Source organism: Polypterus senegalus, chromosome 18 (assembly GCF_016835505.1).
Source record: "Polypterus senegalus isolate Bchr_013 chromosome 18, ASM1683550v1, whole genome shotgun sequence".
NCBI classification, from domain to species: Eukaryota; Metazoa; Chordata; class Cladistia; order Polypteriformes; family Polypteridae; genus Polypterus; species Polypterus senegalus.
Genome location: NC_053171.1, coordinates 45,387,293 through 45,413,467, shown reverse-complemented (window position 1 = coordinate 45,413,467; position 26,175 = coordinate 45,387,293). Strand labels below are relative to the sequence as shown.

The following is a 26,175-nucleotide window of genomic DNA, read 5'->3' as shown; positions in this document are numbered from 1 at the left end:
CAGCCTACCGCAGGGCACACACACACACACCCACTAGGGACAATTGAAGATCGCCAATGCACCTAACCTGCATGTCTTTGAACTGTGGGAGGAAACCGGAGCAGACACGGGGAGAACATGCAAACTCCACGCAGGGAGGACCCGGGAAGTGAACCTGAGTCTCCTAACTGTGAGGCAGCAGCGCTACCCACTGCACCACCATGCCGCCCTAATAAATATATAATACTTGCAAATGCATATTGTAAATATTGTTTATGCTGCATGAGAAGTGTACTGTTTATTTTTTACTATTTATTTATTGTATTTTTTGATCTGAGGAGACATGCAAATATAAAGTTCATTTACTATGTACATATAACCAATAGAGGTTAGCTGCAGACCTCCAGAGCTCTACACAAATTTCACACATCCTATGATGTTTAGTATCCTTTATATTATGCATCAACAATTGTTATGTGATACACTTCCATTTGTGTCTTTCTTAACTCACTCATTTTTTGGAGTACCTTGTGATTTGTTCTCATAAATCATTCTTGCACTATGGTCAAGAGTAGGGTTGTGGGAGAGTTATCTGTGTCATGAATAATGATGACTGTCGAGCTGGCATGTCTTACAGTGGGTGTGTGATATAGTACAACTGTAAACCATCTAACATGAACGTGCATTCTGATTGCCTGTTCAGCTGGGCTGCATCTCAATGCAGTGAAAGGTGTGGCTCTGTGATTCTGATATCTTCAAGTTTTGTACAAAGCCAGAGGCTAACTTGAATTGTATTCGATTAAATGACAGTCAAACCAGAAGAACACTTATAATACAGTTCACACCATTAAATAGCCCATTCCATTTCAAAGAGCTGCAGTTGCCTGTTGTCTACATGTTCAGTCCAAACATCTCTTGTTAAAATAGTTCTTTCATGGGCATTTTTTTTTTTTTTTTAATCTTTCATTGCATGTCTCTTACTCAGTTTTTTACTCAGTAAAGGAATTAAAAAATAGTATCTGGGCAATGCTAGGAAACAGTGCTTGCAGTTGTAATAATAATCATAATAATAATTGTTTGAGGTCGTAAAAATTCCTTCTGACTAAACCACTGATCTAATAGATCAGTAACATGGGATGTGAATGAAAGGAAATTGCATAGCTGGATAGATGGATGGATGAAAACCTCTGTGAATGGATGAATGAATGATTACATGCATAGACAAGCACTTAATTTCATGCATAAGACTGACCTTTTCTCTGTGGCTTTTTAATTGCTGTGCCTTCATCTGCAGTCCCTGCTGTTCATCTTGATTACTTTGTCACCACCTCACTGTACACTATGAACTTGGTCTGCTACCCTTAAAAGTGCTACTCTGATTTTTGCAGTCTGTCCCAATCTATTACTTTGTATTCTCTGTTCTGTACAGTAAGAATTATTGATTTGCATACATCAGTGTTTTTCAAGCTATGGTTATTTCTCCAAATTTGGTAGTGGATATGTTTGTGATGGGTCACCACATAACCTGTGTAAGAAAACTAGTCTAGTTTGTCGAAGTGTGAATTCTTGGATGAGTTATATACCAGATTCTAGTTGGCTAAATCTCAAATTATATACTACCACAGTAATGTCGGTGTACTATTTTGATGTATTTTGGGAAAATAACCTTTAAGCAACACCACTGAAATATCACAGTAAGCTTTCACTTTTCTGGTACAAAATAATAATGAATAATTTCCATCTATGACATCATCACCCCTCTCAAAACATGTGAAGTGATCAAACTGATATGAATGACAGCAAAAATACTTAAGAGAAAGGATGGAGAGCATGTGGTAATGGCGGTGAGTGCATGAAACATACAGCTCTACAGCACACCTAATAGTGAATACTGTTAAACATCTCTCAATTATAAAAAAAAATTCTGGAAAGGAAAACCAGGGTGACGAGACGTGATCTTCTCGGAAGACACTTAAAAGACCCGCGAGATGCAAACAATATCAAATAAGAGAGCACAGCCAGCAAAACATTCAGTTTTATAAAGGCATGTAGCACACACAGATCCTGTGCTCTCAGCACATATAAAGCGTATAAGGACAATACGTTCTAGATGAAACATCAACGACTAAGCAAAGAAGAAAGAGCAGCGCGGAGAAAAGAGACCCAAAAGCGTTGGAAAGAAAAAAAGGCAGATAAGAGATTATGAAAGCAGTGGAATTCGAAAGGCTCAAACAAATGATGGCGCGATACACATGCAGAGAAAGGTAAAGAATATGAAAGAAGTAAAATTCTAAAGTATTGTAGCGTCCCAGCCAGGTTGAAGCCTTTATTGTTTTAAGTGACTGTTAGGTTCGATTGAGGGAGGGTGGAGTACAGCACGGAAGACTGTTAGCGGGGTATTGATTGATTTGACCCGAGGGATTGGAAAGGGTGCTAGAAAGTTGTGTTTGTTCAAGCAAAACTTTTGTGACACTTTATTAAAGTCAGTCGCTACAGTATAAAAAAAAGATAGTAAAGATTGCATTAGCGCAAACAAAAGGAAATTAATCATCAGGACCAGGTGTAATTGAAAAAATAGCAGGATGAAGCGAGGTCAGAAATAAAAGGCAAACAGCAGAAAACAAAGTCTTTTCGCCTTCGCATCATTCAATGCATAAAACGTAGATTTACACAATAATGGATCATAAGCTATGAGACTCTGTGGTCCCAAAACAGTTAAAGCAACGACAAGTTTAATTTCAAAGAAAACACAATTCAGTCAGGTATATATTTATGATCATGGAGAAGTGATCACAACACGAGCAGCAGAGACACGAAGTGGCAAAAAGAACAGCAGCTGTTCAGGCTTTAAAATGATCAACGCTGCCCCCAACTGCACGAGCAGCGTTATTAGTCCTGCGAGAAAGACATTTAACCACACCCAGGGCCGGAAATAAAGGACAAGTATTGTTTTTACAGTGTCACGAGAGACAAGGCAGTGAGCCATCATTTCAAACAAGTCCACGGACATCTAACCTAGCAGTTGTTGGATTGCTTTTGGCAGACACGCATCATGTGCTCCCAGCTCTTAAAACAACAACATGCGACAAGCAGAACAGGCAGCCTGCTAGCAGCAGAAAGACAGCTGATGATCCGACAGCATCTCCTTAGCGTGCATTCAGCCACCCCCCCCTTCACAACGCGAGCAGCGTTATACGTCCTGAGAAAGAGATGTAACCGCGCCCAGGGCTGGAAATAAAGTATTGTTTTTAAAGTAAAAGTAAAATAATGCATATGTAACAATTCCCATGAAAATAACAATCTCTTTAAATTGTATATCCGGTACACCAAACACAGGGGTGGGCGAGCGAAGCGAGCAGGGGGCGGAGCCCCCAGGTCTGTTAAAAGAAAAGGATTGATTGTCTGCTTCATTGATTGATTTAGAGAATATTTTGTGATAATAGTACATATTGTTTTTGTTAGTAAATAAAATAGATCAATTGATAAAAACGAAGAGTGGCAAAATCTTCTTCTATAATACGCTACCGTGGCTGTTCGTTTGTCTGTCCAGGATTTTAAATCACCTGTATCTCGCAAACCGTTTCACCTATTGACCTGAAATTTGGTACACATATACTACGTGACGTCTACTATCCGCTTTCAGGGTGATGATTTTTATTGCTCTTTTTATTTTTATTTTATTTTATTGTAGAATCAACTCTCGGCAGCGTGCAGAAGGGTGGCCATGCAGTGCATGCGTATGTGCATTGTTCTCATTCCCTACCACCTTCGCGGTCACTTAACCTACCTCTTCATATCTTTAATCATTCTTGAGGCAGATTTAAGACTTAAATGCCAGCTTAAGTGAAAAATTAAGAAAAACGTACTAAGTAATTGCAACACAAAAACTAACAATCAGTTTTAACGCAAAAAGTTGCCGACGAAAGAAAAAAAGCAGCGGGCCGCTAGGGTGGAGAAAAGAAGAGCTGCTCAGGAAACAGCAAGCGCATCAACCTCTGAGCAAACAAATGCTAAACATACAGAGAAAGTGGATGAAAACTATGAATACTCAAGTCAAGTGCATTCACTGCACATTATCATGCAGTATGCCGTTACTGGTCTTATATAATACGCTACCGTGGCTGCCCGTTTGTCTGTCCAGGGTTTTAAATCACCTGTAGCTCACAAACCGTTTGACCTATTGACCTGAAATTTGACACACATATACTATGTGACGTCTACTATCAGCTTTTGGGGGTGATGATTGACCTCCAAGGTCAAAGGTCAATCCAGGAAGGTGACAGTCAAAAATCAAATAACCTGTAGCCTGAAGTTTGGTACACATATACTACACTGAGACTCTGCACTACAGCTTTATATTTAAAGCAAAGAGTTTTGGAATTATTACTCTATTATTACTTTATTTTATTTTATTGTAGAATCAACTCTTAGCATACCTACCACCTTCGCCATCACTTCCCCTACCTTTTCATATCTTAAATTATTCTTGAGGTAGAATGAAGACTTAAGTGCCAGCTTAAGTGAAAAATTAAAGAAAACGTAATAAGTAATTGCAACACAAACACTGACTTAATCAGTTTTAATGCAAAAAGATGCCAACAAAAGAAGAGAAGAAGTGGGCCGCTAGGATGGAGAAAACGAGAGCTGCTCAGGAAGCAGCAAGCGCATCAACCTCTGAGTGAATGAATGCTGAACTTACAGAGAAAGAGGATGGAAACTAGCAATGCTCAAGTCAAGTGTATGCGCCGTTACTGGTGAAGAAATAATGGCTGAATACGTTGGTGAGAGTGTGCACAGATAAATGAAGTAATAATTGGTGACTGAATCCATACAAAATGTTAAACTACATTATCACTTCATTTACTTTCTAAAACAAGATCATTTTCAAAAAATATTCAGTGTTACATTTTTGAGGTATTGTTATTTTTATTTGTGTTGTTATTAATTTTTGTCAAAACATTCGCCCTTTTGTTGATGGGTTCTACCATTTTAACCACTCTTTTTCTTCTTCTTTATCTTTAATTTTTCCTGCTTCTGTGTGGGGCAGATGTGACTAATCAACCGTCTTCAAGCTGTTCAGTCCTGCACCACCTCCCCAATCAGACACATTTCCTTCAGGTCTTCCTTTACCTGTCCATCCAATCCCTTATTGTCTCTTCTCCTATAAATCCATTCCCATCACTCTTTTGCCTACATTTTTATTGTCTCTCCTCATCACATGTCCATACCACTTCAGCTTGCTTTCCTGCACCTTTTTAAATATCTCTTATATTTGTTGTACCTCTGATTGTCTAATTTCTTATTCTATATTTATTTGTAACTCCACACAACCACCTCAAGATTCTCATCTCTTCCACATTCATTTTCTTCTCCTGTGCTCCCTTTACTGCCCTAGTCTCAGCTTCATACAACATTGCTGGCCTTACCACTGTCTTAAATATCTTACCTTTAACATTCTTCTTAATTCTTTAATTGCACGATATTTCTGATACCTTCTTCCAATTGTTCCATCCACACTTTACTCTGTGAATTACCTCTGCATTCAATTTTCCATCTTGTGCTACCATTGATCTGAGATAATTAAACTTATCCACTCTTTTCAGTAGTTCTCCCTGCAGGCTAACTTCTGAATCCTTATCATAATGAAATATCAACGATATTTTGGAACTAGGTGTTGGCAACCCTGGGGCGTTGGCAGTTGTTTGGGACCAATGTGACCTCGTTTAGAACCCCTTGCCATTATTTATAATAGAGCAGTGGAGTGTGCGCAACAAGAAAGCCTTTTATAAGATTAGCGATAGTGTGACTTCTGCTCAAAGGGAATTTCAGCGTTATTACCAGTTAGGACATCATGATCGTGTCCTGTCTGGTCATGCAATTACAACATGGGTGCATAATTTCAAAGAAATGGGTTTAGCCTTCAAAAAGAAATTCCCAGGTGGAGCCACTTCACATACTCCCTAACAATTGATGGCAGCTATTCGACAATTGTTTGGAAAGCACGTCATTTCACGGAACGGTGACATTCCATGGCCTCCGAGATCCCCAGATCTCACTGTTTGATATTTTTTCTGTGGGGACATCTTAAAAACCAAGTGTACCGCACACATCCTACAACCATTACTGAACTAAAAAGGAGGATTGAAGAGGAAATCGCTGGCATTCCTCTTGACATGTTACGTCAAGCAATGCAGAATTTCCACAACAGGCTGTCGGAATGTGTACAGAGAAATGGACAACACCTTCATGATGTTTTCTTCAAAACATAAGATGAATATTGAATGAATATTGATTACCATCATTAATTGCATATCCTGTACAATACATTTCATCATTAAATGCATTTTGTAATATGTTTATTCGTGCATAGAACGTCAATTGAAAATTTCCCGTTTCCCTGCGACACCTTCTATTTAGTTTCAATAATCTATCTTCCAAAGCCCTTCTCAGTTCTTCTAACTTTCCTTCAACTTCCTTCTTTCTGGAGTAAAAAGCATTTGCCAGTGAGATTGGTTGTTTATCCCATGAGTCAACACAACCATAACCATATCAAGGGAATAAGAGCTTAAGGAAGATCCTCAATGCAGACCTATTCTCACTGAAATCATGCCTGTAATCCTAATACTGCTTTTAACCCGAGTCGCCACTCCTTCATACATATCCTGGACAATCCTAACATACTTCTCTGGTAGAATTTCTTCCCTGATGTATTTCAAGACCTCTTGATATTGCACCCTATCATAAGCCTTCCCCAAATCAATCAACACAATATGCAAGCCTTTCTATTTTTCTCAATTTTAACAATGAGTTAATACAACATAGCATGTGATATTATCGTGCTGAAAATATAAAAGACAGCAACACACTTGGGCAGGTATCCAGACTTTGGATTAAAATAAGGAACAACCTAGTCTCATGTAGAGTGTCAAGAATGCATTGGAATCTTTTGTTTTTTTCTTACTATTGTCCTGTTTGCATTTTATTTATATTTTTTCCCCAGTCTTTTATTCTCAAATGTGTTGCGGTTCTTCAAGGGTTGGTAATCTGAGAAAACTCTATAAGACTCCTGCCAGGTACAGCTCCTCACTGTGCCATATGCTAGCTCTTTACCATTCTTTACTATTGCCTGCTTGTCTTCTTTTAAAAGCCATTGTCGTTCTAAATTTTAAAATAATCCTCATCTTTGATATTTTTCATTTTGGTTCTGTACATTTATTGTATTTGATTCTGGTTGTCCCTTTCAGATTTAGGGAATTCATTGTTCATTTCTTTTCTGATCAGGTTAAGTTCATAGTTTTGATTTTATTATAATTTGGATTAATGGTTACTTTCTGATTTAGACTTTAATGTCAGTCTTTAATATCGGGTCCGCGACCCAATGATCTATAAGCGGAAGAGGATGGATGGATGGATGGATGGATGTCTGTAAATGCTTTAGGTCTAGCCTAAACTGAGGAATTAATTTAACTTGCTTCCTCATTATGTTGTCTAGCTTTTCTTCAGTTTTTCCGCTGTTTATTTAAGTTTAGGTTTGAGGTGTTTTGTTTATTTGTTTATTTGTTTGTTTGTTTTTTACTTTTTTTTAGTCACTTGGATTTTTTAGTTGGTTAATTATGTTCTCTCTTGTTTATTTTTACCTAATGGCTGTTTTGGGTACTTTCTTAACAAATATTAATTATTCATTAGTTGAGTGTGCTTTTGGAGAAATGCAATGGTTATAGCCTTTATGTCTGGGATGTGATCATAACATAGAGCATTTTAAAAATGAAGAGTTCATTAGGGCTTGATTCTAAATTTTGAGTTTGTGTTTTGGTTAATGTGTTGGTTTTAGTTAATAGCATAGTTCCTTTACATTTTTCCTTTCTGTAGATTGTCCTAAATATTGATCATGACTCCTACATTAACATAATTAATTTTCAATTTGAATCTTCCATAATCTTCCAATGTTCCTAGAATTTACTTCATCATTATAATGAGGTCTTACTGGTAGTCTACAATTAGGTTAGCTTATAAAAGATATATTTTTAATAGTTTTATTATGAGTACTCTGCATTTTCCTTTAACAAAAGTGTCTCTTACACACCTAAATAACCTAACTTGCACATGATGAAAACTGTAGTACCATGAAAATGTGCTCATTGTAATGAGTAGAAAATGCAAACTTCAGAAACTTTTGACAGGGGCAAAATGCATACCCCTCTTCCAGAGTTTGAGGCAAAGGGGCTTAATACACCATTCAAATTCACCAATTCACCACTTGTCTACTGAACTAGAGAGTAGAATCCATTTCACAGGGAAGCAAAATCAGAAAGGTACCATCTGAGCACCACTAAATAGAAACAGGCAGTAGATGTCTGACACTAACAACAGACTATCCGTTAAACATTCCAAAATAAACATCCAGAAAAGGTCACGGCAGGGAACTAACAGACAGAGAAAACAGCAAATAAAGATATAAAGAACTCCCACAATAGCCAAGAGCGGCTGTAATTAGGGCTTATCAATTAATTAGTGAGCACCAGGGGATTTACTGTACATAAGTCAGCCTGATGTAAATGTTAATTTGCTACTTTAAGTTATTTCATTACCCTTTTTTTACTGAGGCAGTCCTGACATGAGATGCTCAAGTAGTCATCAACCTGAGAAGGTACCACAGGCAAGCAGAGCTGCTCTAAGTGTTACTACAACCAGTCAGTCAGTCAGTAAGGTGCCTCCTGACATCACCTCCCACAGTCATTTTCTTTTAGTGTAGGTAGGTGTGCCCCTCATATAATAAATGGTAGGGGACAGAAACAGTCGCCTTTTTTTTGGACAGTATATAAATTCTCTTTGGCCTCCTGCTGTTTGTTTTCATTTCCAAAGTTTTCAGTTACTGAATATCAAATGGGTACATTGGAAGGAATATCAGATACTAACCTCTGCCAACCTTGAGTGCTTGTGGCTCACATCAGCTTTGTTCATTGGCGTTAGCTGCTGCAAAACACTTCGGCTGTTGGTCAAGGCCCGTGTCAAACGAGCAAATTTTGTCCATCCTGAAAAAAATTAAAAAATAAAATGCAGGCCAATTACTGTGGGAAGCAGTTCATATTCAATGAAAAATTGTTGTGCCAAATTCTTAATCTCCCCAGATATTTTGGTGCCTTTCTATCTACGTAAAACATGGGCGTAAGATGGGCTACATTATTCTTTTTGTTTTGATTTGTGCCAAAAGCGTATTAAAAGCACATTAACTGTATATTAGATAGATAGATAGATAGATAGATAGATAGATAGATAGATAGATAGATAGATAGATAGATAGATAGATAGATAGATAGATGCTTTATTAATCCCAAGGGAAAATTCACAAAGTATTCTGTAGGCTGTTGAAACTTAGATGCTCCCTCTGATCTGTTGTAATAAAGAATGTACATTGAAACTATTACATTAGTGATCTTAGCTGTTATTTTATAAGAAAATTCCCTAACAACACTCTTTCTAAATGTGAAAACTGCAAACTAGCAGAGATATAGATTGACAGAAACTCAGTCGGGGAAGCTGATTCTTCTGTTCTATACCCAAGTGTCATTTTAAAGTCACAGGCAAAGCGGTAGTGGAAGAAGAGCTGAAGTCAGATCCATTTGCAGAAAAATATAGAAAATCCAATTTTCTCACTTATGGCTGACTAGAATGTTTCCAGTTGAGCCAAATGAGTCTTCATGCAAGCAGTTACAAATTATTTTTCTTAGCACGTTTTATTCCATTTGGTATTTCTCCAAATATTGCTATTTCTGAATTAGGAGTGATTTTAGATCCATGGCTATTGACACCTATACAATTGCTTTTGTCCAAAATAATGTGAGTTTAGAACACTTTCAAAACAGTTGAGCTACCAATGTAGGTCACAGGTTGGATCTCACACTGGGTATATTTTAGAGAATTTTGGACAAGATATATATGTGAATGATTGTTGTGGTTAATGTATCTGCTTCTTTTTTCATTTTTTATACTCATTATAGGGTTTTTTTCCAAACTATTTGCATCTTTTATTGTCACATACTTCTGATTGCCACAACCACTGAGTGATACCATAGTCCTACCTGTATAAATATGGCACCCCAGATATCCTTTAGTGGATGCATTTTGTCAAAGAGATTAAACATTTCTAAATTTTAAGGGCAGATTGAAAAAATAATATGATTAGTTTGGTTGACGTTTCGGTTTTCTGACCTTACAAGTACAGTTGGAGCACAGACACCTCTCAGATCAGGCCAGGTCAGGTCAGGTTGGGGAGCATGCATTGGTACCGCGCGTTGCCGCACCCTCCACACAATGAAACAGCTCTGGATCCTGGTTGGCAACTCCCCATGCAGACTCACAGTCCAGTCCTACAATCTATTTGCCGCAGCCAGGTGTTATGTGGACATCCCCTTGGCCTGGTCCTGACAGTTCTGATAGCAAATAAATAGGTGAACCTTATAAAAGGACTACTCTTCATATCATAACCAAGACGCCAAGATGCTTTTTGAATGCAAAGCTTTAGTATAATTTTTTTTTTCCAAATGGAGTAAATACGGATTACTTTACCTGCAGAGAGGATCAGGAAATGTATTCCTTAGCAGGTGGTGAGTTGATATTTTCAATAAAACTAAAGAATTGAATGAGCCTGTGGATACTCAATTTCATTAGCTGAAATAAACAGTGTCAGTATCAAGATTTGTGATTTCGCCTATCCTGCCTGATTTAAGTGCAGCCATACATCAGTACATCTTTGACAGTCCAGCCCCCAAACCAGGTGTATTTGTCTTGAAAATATGTCACTTGGAAATTTCTGTACAAAGGCAGCACTTTTATAAATATGACTAAATCTGAGATCAATAAAGCATTTTGTTCAGCTTCATTGATTTGCAAATAACAACTGATTGCAGGCAAATTGGCTCCTCCAATGAGGGATGTAAGGCAGCTGAGAGTGGGCTTCTGAAAGGGCTGCATCGCCTGACTTGTTGCCACTCAGATTTGTTTGCTATTATTGTAAAAGCTGCTAGGCTTGTCATATTGAATGCTCTTTGTCACCCAGCTCTCACAGGGCACCTTTGATATACCCAGTCTTTTAGACGTGTCTATAACACTCCTTTGTCATTTCATTTTCAAGTTTCTAGTAACAATGTAAGGCTCCAGAAGATGATGGGGAAGGCTTTTTCAACTGAGATACTGCTGGGCCTACTACCATTGATAAAGCAAGAACTTCAGTATATTACGAAGTATGTCTATTAAATAACAAGACTGTGATCCCACCTAGTAAACAAAGCAGTCAGAACCGGTTATAAGTGCATAAGAACCAGCATGACAAGCAGCAACACTCTATGACATTCAGTTGATTGTGAGTCGCCATTTAGTTTGGTTGAGTTTTCTGTAGTGTGCCAAAAAAATGCTAAATTTAAACGTTGAACAACGTGTCAATTTGAAATTTTTAGTAAAATTGCACAAAACACCAACAGAATGTTTTCAAACGCTTACTACAGCTTATGGGAATGACTGCCTGTCTCGTGCACGTGTGCTTGAGTGGCAAAAAAGATTCAGCGAGGGACGTGACAATGTCGAAGATGATGAACGCCCTGGACCAAGAATGAAAGAAGCTCGTCAAAGCAAGTTAAAATTCAAAGCCATGCTCATTGTGTTTTTCAATATCAAGGGTGTAATTTTGGAATAATTTGTTCCAGAAGGCACAACAGTTAACCAGCATTATTATAAGGAAGTTTTGACAAAGCTGAGAGAAAAAGTCAGAAAAAAATGGCCGCAACTGTGGGAAAATGGGTTCATTTTTCACCAGGACAATGCGCCTGCTCACACAGCACTTTCTGTAAAGCAGTTTCTGACCGACAAGCACATTACCACACTTGAACATCCTCCATATTCGCCCGATTTAGCACCGTGCGACTTTGATCTTTCCCAAAAGTTAAAAAAAAAAAAAAGTTTAACTTAAAGGGACACATTTTGAATGAGTTGATGCTGTAAAGAAGTAAACAGCCGGTGTGTTAAAACAGCTGACAGAAATTGATTTGCTCCATGCCTTCGACCAGTGGAAAACAAGACTGCAGCAATGTATTAGTGCAAATGGGGAGTATATTGAAGGGGACAAGCATTAAAATTGTAATACTCATAAATAAAGGTGAGTTATTTAATCAGTCTCGTTATTTAACAGACACACCTCGTGTCTTCTTCCTACGTTCATTGTTCTGCATCAGAAATCCTTACCAGTGAATATTCCACCTTTCTGTTTTGTTCACCAAAGTGGATTAGTTATCATCAACCCCTTCATTTTTTTATTTTTCGCACTTCTCTCTGAACAGCTAACAGAGGAAAGTACACAACAGCGCAACTGGGACCCAGTTAGCTGGTGTCTATTTTGACATTTGAATCTCAGTGTGATCTGACTGCTGTTTAAGAAAAAATAATGAGTTTGGAATGTGTAAGTGAAATAAGAAGGCAAAACAAGCAAGAGAAAAGGGATAGAATAAAAAATTTTAACAGGCAGTAGTGTTTCTGCATTAAAAGCTAGTAGGGACAGCCTCACCAGATGTTGTGCAAAATAAGTAATACATTTTCCTCAGTAATTTAACTTCTTATTAAATGTAAATAAATTATTTCATATCTAGAACAATATGGCTTTTTGTAGAAAGTGAAACTATCTCCATGCCAGGGTGTACAAGCCTATGTCTGACCCATGGGGTTGCCCCATTGGCCCTGCAGTGTTCTAGGTTATCCTTGGGTGTGTGTACGCGTCATGTGCAACCTGAACTTCTCAGTTTGGCGTTGGGACTTGAAGGCTGAAGCCTGTTAGTTTCACCATTAAAATAAGGACCTTTTTTTGTTTTAATCAAGTGTTTTCACTTCAGGTTTGAGCATTTTACATTTAAGTATATGCAGTACAAGCCATTGTAGAGATGTCAACAGTCCAGGACCATTTGCTTTTGTAAAGGTACCAACAGTAATTTGAAAAAAATAAAGAACACAGATCAATATCATGAATGCATCAAGTACAAGACATCACACTGATCAGATATTGTATTAGACTATCTTTTGTACATATTATTCACAAGGAATCCATTTATGCAGTTATTTCACATTTTTGAACTTTGAATTTTAAAAGTTGTATTTCATTAATGTGTTGATTTTTTTATATAGGGTGGTTCAGATCTAATCATGCAATTTTCAATACGCTATAACTTATTAAGTTTAATACATAGAGAATCACACGAAAAATTCTGGACCATCGAGAAGTGTGCGAACTGACGACATGAAGAATCATCTTCGCACCGAACTGGAATCATCCCCGCATAAATCAAAATCATCCAGACGATCTGAATCTGCATAATTAGATCTGGATCACCCTGTATGTACAGAACACCATTTTGCAGCTTACGTGACTTTGGTCACTGCAACATTGATGTTGTCTTAAGTTATAAAAGTGAGCTAAATAAGAGCTCATCCAGTGTGCTCAAGGAAGGAAGAATGCAGGTATTTTGGACTCTGCAAACAAAATCGAGGCTCCTCTGTCTGACATTTTGTGTTTTACATACCACATTAGAATGAAAAAAAGAACAAAAAAGAGCCGATGCTGCTGCTGAACTTCCGATACCTGTAAAACCTTTGCACAGTCACTGGGTCCATCTTGGAATTAGGTTATTGGCTGTCAAAAAATGAACATGTGATACTTTGCAATTTGTGAAACTGTACTAGAAAGTTGTCACACAGTCCTCTCTAACAATTTCTAGCTGTGTAATCTGACATACTCAGATAAACAGATCAGCAGATGCAATCATCCCCTCCAACTAGAAGTCATCTAATGTGACACTGGCGTAAGGTTAGAATACCCAGTATATGAAAAACTAGCTTTGTCTGCACAGTCTCTGTGTACAACTGACTGGGTGACCATATCATTTCAGTATCAGCTGCTGACCAAAGCCAATAAGTCATTGTTTAAGTGGTCCTGAGCACTGACACCTGACCTGACACTGATCACGTGATGGTTTTCATAGCTATTTTTTTTCCATTTTATACGATCACTTAGTTCCAATCAGAGACACAAGTGGTAGTGAGTAAGGCAGAAGAAAGCAGTTAGTATTAAGGCACAATAAAGACTTGACAAGCACAATATACTTTGTTAAGGTCCTTTCATTCCTTTTCAGAACATATCTGATTTATATCAGTACCACAGGGAGGGCATGGCAGAAGCAACAAGGGCAAAGCTGAACCACCCTGAACAAGGAGCCAGTCAACCTCAGGGAACTCACTGACTGAGAGCAAAGGTAGTATCAATCATTTTAATGTGTTCCTCTTTTGGGTGTAGAAGGAAACCAAAGACATTACAGAAAATCCAAAAGAAGACAGGTAGTATGTGCAGGCTTCCCTCAGATGGTGATTGGTTTGAGATTTGAGCTGTGAAGCAGCAGCACTGACTGCTCCCTTGCTCCTGCGCTGATAAAAGCTGATCTAGTCACTCAGTGGGACAGAGCTACTATGCTAGTATTAATTGATTAACAGCAGTGACAGCCATTGATGCCATTCTACACAGACATTGTGAACTTCAACCCGGACACAGACAGACGGACATCGTTGTTTCACCCAACACACACGTTTATTTACAATATTTACAGTTAGTGCACTTCCCAGTGCCTCCAGCACCGTTCCCCCAATGTCCAGGGCACACAGTCTTTTAGCCTTTCTGGCCACCTCCAGTCCTCTCTCCAGCTCCGTCTCTCTTCCACCCGATTTCCGCTACTGACTGAAGGGAGGCGGCCCCTTAAATAGGAACCCGGATGGGCTCCAGCTGCTTCCCGGCACCCCTCCGCAGAAACGCCCCTGTGTGGCGGAAGTGCCGGCTGCGCACTCGGAAGCCCTCCGGGTGTCCCCTGTCTTCTTCCCCAGGGTTGTTCAGGCACTGGGGCACCGCCTGGCGGTGGCCACGGGTCCTTACAGAGCTGGGCTTCCAAGCCCTCTACCCGTGGCTCCCAACGTAACCAGAGCGGTTGCCCCCTCACGGTCTGGCGGAGGTACAAGCCCTCCTCCGGTCCTCCTGGGCGTCCCTCCTGGGCTCCAGCCCTGGCCGGATGCCACAACATCTAGAGTACACATCTCCACTTTTTAAAAGCACATTATGAGCCACATTTCATGACTCACTTCTGAACTTGTCACTACAAGTTTTTAAAATATGGTACAGAAGTATAGTAGTTAATTCTGGATTTAAAAATGCTTCACTTAAGAGCATAGTTTCCAAAGACAAATTAATGTATGCCATAATTGTGAAAAATAATTTCAACTTGAAAATACTGAAATTATCCTTTAAGCTGTGGTACATCTGGTTGACTTGCACATGTGGAACAATTTCAATGACAGTCTGTGGTTTAGTGTTTGAATGATTCCAGGTTTATTTTTATGCATTTTTGATTTGTGAGCCTCTTTGGACTAAAGCCTCTGCTAAAGGAATAAATGTATATGGTTCAACATCCCAAGAAGTGAAGATTTATAGCAACCTCTGGGATAATACTATTTACAAGCTGTTCTCAGGGACGTCATCTCTGTGGTGCATAGCTCAACCATCAACAACCATCCTCTTTGCTCCCATGTTCTGAGCCCACCCCTGCAATCCTTGAGCACAAGGCAAAAACAAAAATCAACCCTGATGGGAAACCAGTCAACCACTAAGCAGGTTCATGCACACCCCATTAAAAATTCAGACAGATGTGCCACCTTGCCATAGACAGACTGAACTTGGCATTGAATCCCGGTGTATGAAGCTGTGATGCAACAACTACTAACTACTGTGCTACCAGTAATTGATTATATTTGTAGATTAAATGTAATAAGAATATCAGGTAAGATGAATAAATGTATTTTGTAGGGCACTATATAAAGCATATATACATTTAGTTATGCTATAAAATAAAGCTAAATTGACAAAATAAACATAATACAAATGAAAAGAGCTCACATGTTTGAAAGAACAATGCCTAAAAATACTCCTGAATCACTCAACCAACAACAGGCAGGAAATTAAATGAGTACAAACACCAATATGTACATTCATCTCTCAGCACCATGAACATTGCAGGTCCCATGAGGTCAGAGGCGATTCATTACAAGCAAAAGAAACTGTTGCTGAATGTTCCTCCAGAGGGCCTTTTAAGGTTGACAGATTGGCTGAAATGTTGATAAGGCTGATTCAAAGGGGCGGCTTCAATAATTTTACAAAAGCCTGGTAATAAATACTGATTTGAAGTGACATCCCAGCTGGCATTGTGGCAATGGAATAGGTCACATGGGGAAAGGCGTGAAGCCCATGATATGAGTGCTAGGTGAGGTCAAAAGGCTCTCCTTCACATACAAATGACACATGCAAATGCCATTCATCAGGGCAGGTAGGAGTGTTGGACTGGCACTGAATGCCAATATACCTTCTATAAAACAATTTCTTAATGTAGCCGTAGCCTTGAACTGGATAAGCAAACTAGAAAAAGGAGGGACAGAGTTTTTTAAAGTACCTATGGGGAAGAGGAGCCTTCACTCTAAAAGGGGGCAGTGGGTGTTCAAATATTTACTAAGAGCAATTTCATTTTGTTTTTTTCTGTGGATGGCTTGGCTGCTGCATCACACAATCAGGACGCTGAGTTTGAATCCCTGCTCAATTATTGACTGTTTGGTGTTTCCAAGTACTCCATATTTTTCCACCCACATTCCAAAGATAGACATCTTAGATTGATTTGAAGAGTCTAACATGCCGAGGTAAGAGTGAATGTAGGTGTGCACTTCAGTGTTTCCTACAATGGACTGACATTCTGCTCAGAGCTGCTTCTTGCCTTAATCCTACAACAATGAACTGGAATAAATGGTGTCAGGGATGCCAGGGGCCATGACGCGGCCGGGACGCCATGAGGGACTGGATGTGGGTCTGCGCCCACCCTGGATCACGTGGGGGTCGCCTTCCTGGTTGCTTTGGGGGCCACGGGTACGGGGCATGGAAGCTCCACCCTATAGGGGCCCGTGGTCACCGGCAGGAGGCGCCCCAATGCCTTGGGGACCTGTTACCCCAGCACTTCCGCCACACCGGGAGGACAGCCGGCACTTCCTCCACGCTGGGGCGTGGCTAGAGGAGGAATGCCGGGAACACCTGGGGCTCATCTGGGTCATATATAAAAGGGGCCATCTCCCTTCATTCGAGGCAGGAGTCGGGTGGAAGCAGGACGAGGAAAGAAGAGAGTGTGGAGGCGGCCCGAAGACAAGGCATTGTGTGGCCAGGACTGTGTTTGGGGTATTGTGCACGTGACTGGGTCTTAGTGACCAATTATTGTAAATATTGTTTGTGAATAAACGTGTGGTGGTTTTTTAACATGTCCGCCTGTCTGTGTCCGGGCCGCGTCCACATCTGGCGTAGTCGGCAGGATCATGGCCCCTGGCATCCCTGACAATGGTTAGAAAAAGATAGAACTATTCCACTGTTCCATGTAAATGTATGGACATCCCTGGCCAAATGATACATTTTGTTGACTTTTGAAGTAATAAACCTATATGCTATATAATAAAACACTAAGGTCTACGTGTGTTTCCTGTTCTTATGAGAAATCTGATTGGTCAGTCTGGCTTTGGTATGATTAGTCAGTTTGGTTTTGGTGATGCAATTGAAAGAGGACGTGTGAGTGTGATGCACATGATCAGGAGTAAGGGTGTAGGAGGCATGTTGGCAGTCACCTTCAAAGATGGGAAGTATACAAGTGGGCAGGAGGTGAGCAAAGCACCTCAAACATAATGACAGAGCGTGATAAGCAGGCTTTACAGGAACATGCAGAAGAGAGGGAGCACTAGTCAGGAGAGGTTTAGACACGTGAATACAGAGGAAAGGTGCTGAATGTACTCGTAGGGTAAGAGATATAAAATATTGTAATATTTATTCTATTACCTGCCTTTGACAGGCAACTTGTCTAGAAGTAAATACAACTTCAACAGCAAACAAATTAAAACAATGGCATTTTTATGAAAATGATAATGTATAGTTAAGAATTATCTGATGAAATGAAAAAATGGAAAAAAGAAAAAAGTGTAAATGTGGCATTTGCAAAAATTTGGGCACCCTACTAAGTCAATACTTAGTAACGCTCCCTTTGTTTAAAAATCACAGCTTGCAAATGTTTTTTGTAGCCAGCCATGAGTTTTTGAATTCTTTTCTTGGAGATGTTTCCCCACTTGTCCATGCAGATTACTTCCAGCTGTGAGACATTCTTGGGCTGTCTTGCATGCAAAGCATAATTAACATCAACCCCCAGATTTTTAATGATGTTCAAGTCTGGGAACTGTGTGGGGCCATTCAAAAACTTTTTTTTTTTCTTATACTTCTTGAGGTACTTTATAGTAGATTTTGAAGTGTGTTTCAAAACGCTTTCTTGTTGTAGAAGCCATTCTTTGTTCAGCCACAGATTCCATACTAACTGTCTGACATTCTCCTCAAGGATTTGTTGATATTTAGTGGAATTAGTTCTTCCCTTTACTTGCACAATGCTTCCTGTGCCACTAGCTACCACATAAGAAGGAGTCAAAATAGATCCACCTCCACACTTAACAGTTGACAAGGTGTTTTCTTCAAAAGCTGCTCTTTTTTTCATCAAACAAAAATTTTATGGCTGTTGCCAGAGTTAGATTTAAACGACTACATTTTCAAAGATGTCAGTCTACACTAATGTTTTGAAACCAACTTGCACCCAGATCTAGTTGGAAGGTACAACAGACAGTGCCAGGCCTGGCCAGAATCAGAAAAATCCAGATCCAGCTAGAATGTACTGATACAACAAAGGCATGATTCCCCCTGGCCAAAAACATCCATATTTTCTAGTTATGATTTTAAATCAATTCTTTCCATCCCAAAATTCTCATTAAATTGAAGAAATCTGCTAATGTCCACTCATTCTAGTCATGAAGATATTTTTATAAATGAAAGAATACCATACAGTGCATTCAGTTTGTTTTGTTAACCCTGATCTGAACCCGATTGGTGTTTTGTTATTGGACTTCTGTGCTCATCACGGATTGTCCATAAAGAACACCATGTTCAAGCATAGGGGTGTTCATATGTGTACTTGGCACCAGGACACCCTAGGCCACAGTTCGATGATCGACTTTGTGGTCGTATTGTCGGATTGCGGCCACATGTCTTGGACACTTGGGTAAAGAGAGGGACGGAGCTGTCAATTGATCACCACGTGGTGGTGAGTAGGCTTTGATGGTGGGGGAGGATGCCGGTCAGGCCTGGTAGGCCCAAACGTGTTGTGAGGGTCTGCTGGGAACATCTGGCAGAGTCCCCTGTCAGAAGTAGCTTCAACCCACACCTCTTGCAGAACTTCAACCATGTCCAGAGGAAGGTGGGGGACATCAAGTCCGAATGGGCCATGTTCCATGCCTCTATTGTTGAGGCGGCTGACCGGAGCTGTGGCCGTAAGGTGGTCGGTGCCTGTTGTGGCGACAATCCCCAAACCCTTCGGTGGACACCGACGATGAGGGATGCCGTCAAGCTGAAGAAGGAGTCCTACCGGACCCTTTTGTCCTGTGGGACTCTGGAGGCAGCCAATAGGTATCGGCAGGCCAAGCAGAATGCGGCTTCGGTGGTTGCTGAGGCAAAAACTCGGGCATGAGAGAAGTTTGGGGAGGCCATGGAGAACAACTTTCAGACGGCTTTGAGGAGATTCTGGTCCACCATCCGGCGTCTAAGGGTGGGAAAACAGTGCAGTGTCAACATTGTATATGGTGGGGATGGTGTGCTGCTGACCTAGACTCAGGACGTTGTGGGTCGGTGGGGGGAGTACTTCGAAGACCTCCTCAATCCCACTAACATGTAACAGTAAGTTGAACCCGTTTCCAGTGAGAGTTGGACTCCGCCAGGGCTGCCCTTTGTCACCGATTCTGCTCATAAGTTTTATGGACAGAATTTCTAGGCGCAGCCAGGGTGTGGAGGGGGTCCGGTTTGGTGGACTCAGGATTGGGTCACTGCTTTTTGCAGATGATGTTGTCCTGTTTGCTTCATCAGGCCGTGATCTTCAGCTCTCTCTGAATCGGTTCGCAGCTGAGTGTGAAGCGGCTGGGATGGAAATCAGCACCTCCAAATCCGAGACCATGGTCCTCAGTCGGAAAAGGGTGGAGTGCCCTCTCATGGTTGGGAGTGAGATCCTGCCCCAAGTGGAGGAGTTCAAGTATATCGGGGTCTTGTTCACGAGTGAGGGAAGAATGGAGCGTGAGATCAACAGGGGGATTGGTGCGGCGTCTGCAGTGATGCGGGCTCTGCATCGGTCTGTCGTGGTGAAAAAGGAGCTGAGCCATAAGGCAAAGCTCTCAATTTACCAGTCAATCTATGTTCCTACCCTCACCTATGGTCGTGAGCTATGGGTAGTGACCGAAAGAATGAGATCGGGAATACAAGTGGCTGAAATGAGTTTCCTTCGCAGGGTGTCTGGGCTTTCCCATAAAGATAGGGTGAGAAGCTCAGTCATCCGGGAAGAGCTCAGAGTAGAGCCGCTGCTCCTCCGCATCGAGAGGAGTCAGATGAGGTGGCTCGAGCATCTGATCAGGATGCCTCCTGAACGCCTCCCTGGCAAGGTGTTCCGGGGACGTCCTAAAGGGAGGAGGCCCCGGGGAAGACCCAGGACATGCTGGAGGAACTATGTCTCCCAGCTGGCCTGGGAACACCTCGGGATTCCCCTGGAAGAGCTGGAAGAAGTTGGCCGGGAAGAGGGAAGTTTAGGCATCTCTGCTCAAGCTGCTGCCCCCGCGACCTGACCTCAGATAAGTGGAAGAGAATGGATGGATGGATGGATTGTTAGCTGCTATTGGCTCAGTCAGATGTTTCTTCAATGCTGTCTGGTTATCCACTTCATCTCCTTTGATTCCTTTGGGAAAGGTACTATATAAATAAAATGTATTATTATTATTATTTTGCATGTTCCTTTCTTCTCTTTACAGAAATGTCCTCAGGTATATGACTCAGGGTTTAGCCTGATGAATTCTGCTACAGTACTGATAGCTTTGAGAATTTTGTACACCTGATTTAGGTCACCAGTCTGGCTTTCCTGTCTAAGACTACTGAAGTTCAACTGTCTTCGCTTGCGAGAGCAGCAGTTAACTCTTCATTCCACAGACAACACTGCATTTTTTATCCCTGTGTGGCTTTGACTGCTGTTACGTCTTTTTTAGCATGAAGCATAGAACTGTATGCAGCCCTCAGAATTTCGTAGTGGAAGCACATTTTAGGGTATAAGAAGAGCATGATAATCTGTAGTCTTCTAATAAAATACTCATCCATGCAGAGCAACTTAACAGCATCCTGTATTTTCACTCGAAATTTTCCCACTTCATATAAAGTAACCTGACCCACTTTGAATTTATAGATGGCGCTATAATTCAAATGCTAATTAAGTTCAAAGTAAGACACTCAATGGAGTCTTGTTTTATGTACTGTTTTGTTTTGTTTTGAAATTGACAATATTTGGCTTTAAAAGCCACATAACAATTGTTAACTAGTAATTCTAAAGCTCTCCAAACTGAGTGTTAATATCAGTAAAAATCTTCACCTTTACGTCTTGAGGATGGCGTAGAAGGCAGTGCTAGGGTTGGCTCTACCTTGAAGCTAGAGGGATAGTCTACACCAGTGTTTCCCAAACTCGCTCCTGTGGAGCCCCTATGGCTGCAGGCTTTTGCTCCAACCAGCTTCTGTTTTTAATTGGACTCCTGGGCTAATTAAGTGATGTGTTATTTCCCAAGTTCTTTGTTTTGGGAACAATATAGAAATTAGAAAACTAAGTTTGGTAAAAAAAATATATATATATATATTAAAATGTACCAAGCAGTTATATGTGAATAATTTATTTTTTTCTTTTTAACAGTATTTTCATCTTGCTTTTCATTCTACTTTTCTAGGTGTTCTAATTGTTTAATTAATCCATTATTAACTAATTAGTGGGTCTGATGCTAAAGTACTTGCAGCCTTTGATTATTCCATGTTGTTTGCCAGCGTGTCTGCTCCGCTCATTTGTAATTGTCATTAATAAAATACAATGAAGGGCAAAAACTGCAAAGAGAAATGGTAAAATATAATGAAATCAACAAAAGAGGGTTAAGCATTTAAATGTATAGCAAAAGAAGAAATATTTCTAAATGTCTTATAAATGTAAAAATCATGCTGCTGTGCTTTTCTGAATGTAGAATAGAAAAAAAATAATCCCAGCTAATAAAATGAGATCAGTACATAAGGTGTTGTCACTGGTTAGGAATCTGGTTGGGACAAAAACCCGCAGCCACAGGGGGTCCACAGGACCGAGGTTGGGAAATACTGGGCTACACCCTTCACAACCCTGGGCTAGATTTAATAAAGGATGAACAAATCTATCTATCTATCTATCTATCTATCTATCTATCTATCTATCTATCAGTTATTAAGATGACTTTATTTATTTATTTAGCATTTTATTGATTTTATTAAAATCAAATAACATTCCATATAAGCAAGTCGCCCTGCAGCGGGCTAGTGCTCTGCCCAGGGTTTGTTTCCTGCCTTGTGCCCTGCGTTGGCTGGGATTGGCTCCAGCAGACCCCCATGACCCTGTAGTTAGGATATAGCGGATTGTATAATGGGTGGATGGATGGATAAAGGGCAAGTCAACTTTAACAAAATTAGGTTCCAAACAAATCAAGTCCCACCCATGATTTTAAATGACTAACTTTATTTTATGTAGAACATTTCTTTACTAAACATCATCCTAATGCGTTTCACCTCCTCATTGTTCTAGTATGAATACGTTTATTATTAATAATTGAGGGACAAACAGAGTAAGTGACAGAATATCCTTATGAGACAGCAGAAAGGATTGAACACACAGCCTCATAATTCACAGTCCAAGGCCTTAACTACTATTCCTCATTGTCTGCATGTTAAGGATTCAGGATCTTTAATTGCTTCCTTAGCTCGGGGCACTGAGGTGCTTATAGAATACACCATTATTTTTCATTTTTTAGAATAATGCAATGTACATTTTGAAAAGTAATTTCCAGCATAGCCTAAGTGATATCAAGAGGAGATCCTCTGCATTTAAACTACAAATCTAAGAGCCATTTCATCTAAAGCCAGCAGCATCTTTTGCACTTCTTGCAGATATTTGACAAGCAAATGACTCAGTATTGATTACTTGCTTTATTGCAGATATCCTGAAAATAATTAAATTCGTACAGATTTTTTGCACTTTTATTGTATTTACAGGATCCAAACCCAGCAGCCAAGCAGTGGCTTTTTCAGCTTTTACCAGTGACCCATCAAATGATTCAGTGACTCTCACATAGGTGTGACAGTATATTTCCAGGAATGGTGACACAGCAAGTTTCATGTTTCTTACATCCATCTCTTTATTTCAGGGTTGTTGCAAGTCAACTCTAGCTGTGTCAGGCATTATGCAAGAAACACACCTGGATAAGACACTGGTCCCCAACAAGGCACATTCTCTCACTCTGTTTGTCTAGACAAATCCCATAGGGACAACGTGCAAATGCCACACAGATATAAATATAAATAAATATAAATTGTGTAGATAGCTTTAGGAAGCTATTGAAGAGCACAACAGAAGCAATGTATCTGCTGCAGTCCTCTCCTGGTTTGCATAAATTAATGTTAAAATAAACTAAGACTTCATGCCGGAATTACCCAATCAAGTATGGTTTTTTTATGGATGGGTGAAAGAAGTTCACATTCTAACAGTCTGGTCACATATAATCAAAAAGAATACTTAACTACTGAATTTAACTGTGGACAAAAGCTTCCATGAGTGTGACATTGAATTGGTTCACCACAGTCTTGACGCCTGTATCACTCTATGTTATAATAATCTACAGTGTACTTAGTTTAGGAAATAGGAGAAATAGGCTGTTGTTAGCATGTTTTCTTACATTATGTTGAATCATATGCAAGAGCAGAAGAAAACAACCTTCAGACATTTGCAATCCTGGTCTAAATTTTTCATAGTTTGATTTTTTCCATTCATTCATGTATTTCAATTCCCCTGGTTACAACAACAACAACAATTTATTCCTTGTTTAGCCCAAAATCAAACAAGGATTGCCACAATAGGCTTTCACAGGCCCTGTTTTTGACAGCCCCCTAGCCTTCACTCCATAAGACAGGGGTGTCCAAACTGCGGCCCAGTGTCCATTTTTAATTGGCCTGCAGCAAATTCTAAAAGTATAATGAAATATGGCCCACACACGAAACTTGTTCTTAAATGTATTTTACTTCTTAGGTTTAACACAAGGCGGAGCTACTGTCTTGATCAAGGCAGCGTCTTCACAAAACAGCGCAACCAAAGAACAATTTTGCTACTGGTGACCAAAAATGGCAGAACCAAAAAAAAACACAATAATAGCAAGTGAGTGCAGAAAATTTCTGACAAGGTGGGAAAATGAATATTTCTTCCTAGAAGTCAAAGGCAAGGATTTGCAAGGATGCTATTGCAGTGATGAAAGAGTGTAATGTGTGCCAACACTACGAAACCAAACATCCGACCTACACGTCCTACACTGGTAACGAGTGAGAACAGAAAGTTAAGTAAATGACAGCTAGTCTGCTAGATCAACAACAGTATTTTTTCCGTGCTAACAAAACACAAGAAATTAGCCAGGTACGAAGTAGTGCAACTTACTGCCCATCACGGGAAACCTTCCTCAGATAGTGACTTCATAAAACAGTGCCTTACTAAAGTCGCAGGAGTAATGTGCCTGGAGAAAATGCAGGAATTCAACAACGTTCACTTGTCCAGAAACGCAGTTGTGCAGCAAATTGAAGATTTGTCAGCTAACTTAACACATCAAGTGTCAGATAAAGCTTGGGCTTTTGATTTTTACTCGATTGCATGTGAAGAGAGCACTTTATTATATAATAAACGAAAACCCATTAATGGAGAGCTGTGATGATGTTTTTTCTTTAAGCATATTCAATTATTCACCTACATTTGATTGATTTTGCTAGCTTAATACACAGGAGGTGAGGCAATATAGCTCACCTCTAGTAGGTAGCCCAGCCCTTTGTATATTTCTCTGTATGGGGCCCCCAGTGAAAAAAGTTTGGACACCCCTGCCGTAAGAGGACAAGAAAATACCCATGTAGGGAAAAATAGGGAAGAAATCTTGTGAAAGGCAATTCAGAGGTTGGTTGGATGTGCAATGGGTGTCAAAAATGGGGAAAATACAATAAACAAAACAGGAGTCATCCTCCTTTCAGAGCTAGATGACCAACATATCATTGCCACCTCAGGAATACAATACAGCAGTACAATAGTAATAGTACAAACTACAAAGCAAAATCCAAGAATAGATTACATCACTCACTAAATACAGAACTATTACATATGAGGATACAGATGTGTTCCCAGTCCTGGAGACCTCGGCCAACATGCTGCCTCACCCTACTGGCCATTCCACAGCTGAGTCAGTGATGGGTTGACCAATCTGATGATAGGAGCCTTCTACCCGATGATTCCAGTGCGTCTTTATCAGAGATGACTCTAGTCAAGCAAACAATTTGACAATAGAGCAGAAGCACCAAGTGCCACTTGTGAGTGCTGAGAAGAGAAACAGTGTAGGCATAGGGTACAAGAGCCTCAGCAGTACTGAACATGTTTTCACTTATTTTTAGCACTTATTGACCAGACTTAAGTATAAAAGCCATTACATGTACAGGGTAGAATTTCAACAGGACATCAGCCTATCACAAGGAATACACACACATACACACGCACACCAGAGCAACTTCAGAGTCAACATCACACAGCCAAACCTACACATCTTTGAAATGTTAGAGGAAACTGGAGTACCCAGAGAAGAGCTTGCTCAACTGCCTTAATTTTTTCCTACGTTATTTATTTTTTTACATATTGTCTTCAATTAACATAGGTTTGCCAGAAGCAGAGCATGCACAGAGGTGGCTCAGTAGGGACCATATTTTGTTAGGATCCACAGAAAAAAAAAATAAAACATGGTGCCACTAGAGCGTAAAAAAATTCAAGTTGTTCAATAAGAGCAGAAGGTACCTAAGAAGTGATATCAGGGACACAACATTGGGAACTGCACTGCGATTCTTTCCAGCCACTGGGTGGCACCAAGGAGTCCTTCTTATATAACAAGAAATGTAATCCAGGATCAGCT

General features: G+C 40.1%; 1 protein-coding gene across 2 annotated transcripts in view; it reads right to left on the bottom strand.

Annotated features, from left to right (window-relative positions):
* The window catches only part of LOC120518316 (potassium voltage-gated channel subfamily H member 5), a 407,701-nt gene that overhangs the window by 329,028 nt on the left and 52,498 nt on the right, over positions 1-26,175 (bottom strand). For both annotated transcript variants that reach the window (XM_039741054.1, XM_039741052.1), the window contains exon 5: positions 8,896-9,011. In XM_039741054.1, coding sequence (XP_039596988.1) covers positions 8,896-9,011 — 116 coding nt within the window. The remainder of the gene's footprint in view (positions 1-8,895; positions 9,012-26,175) is intronic.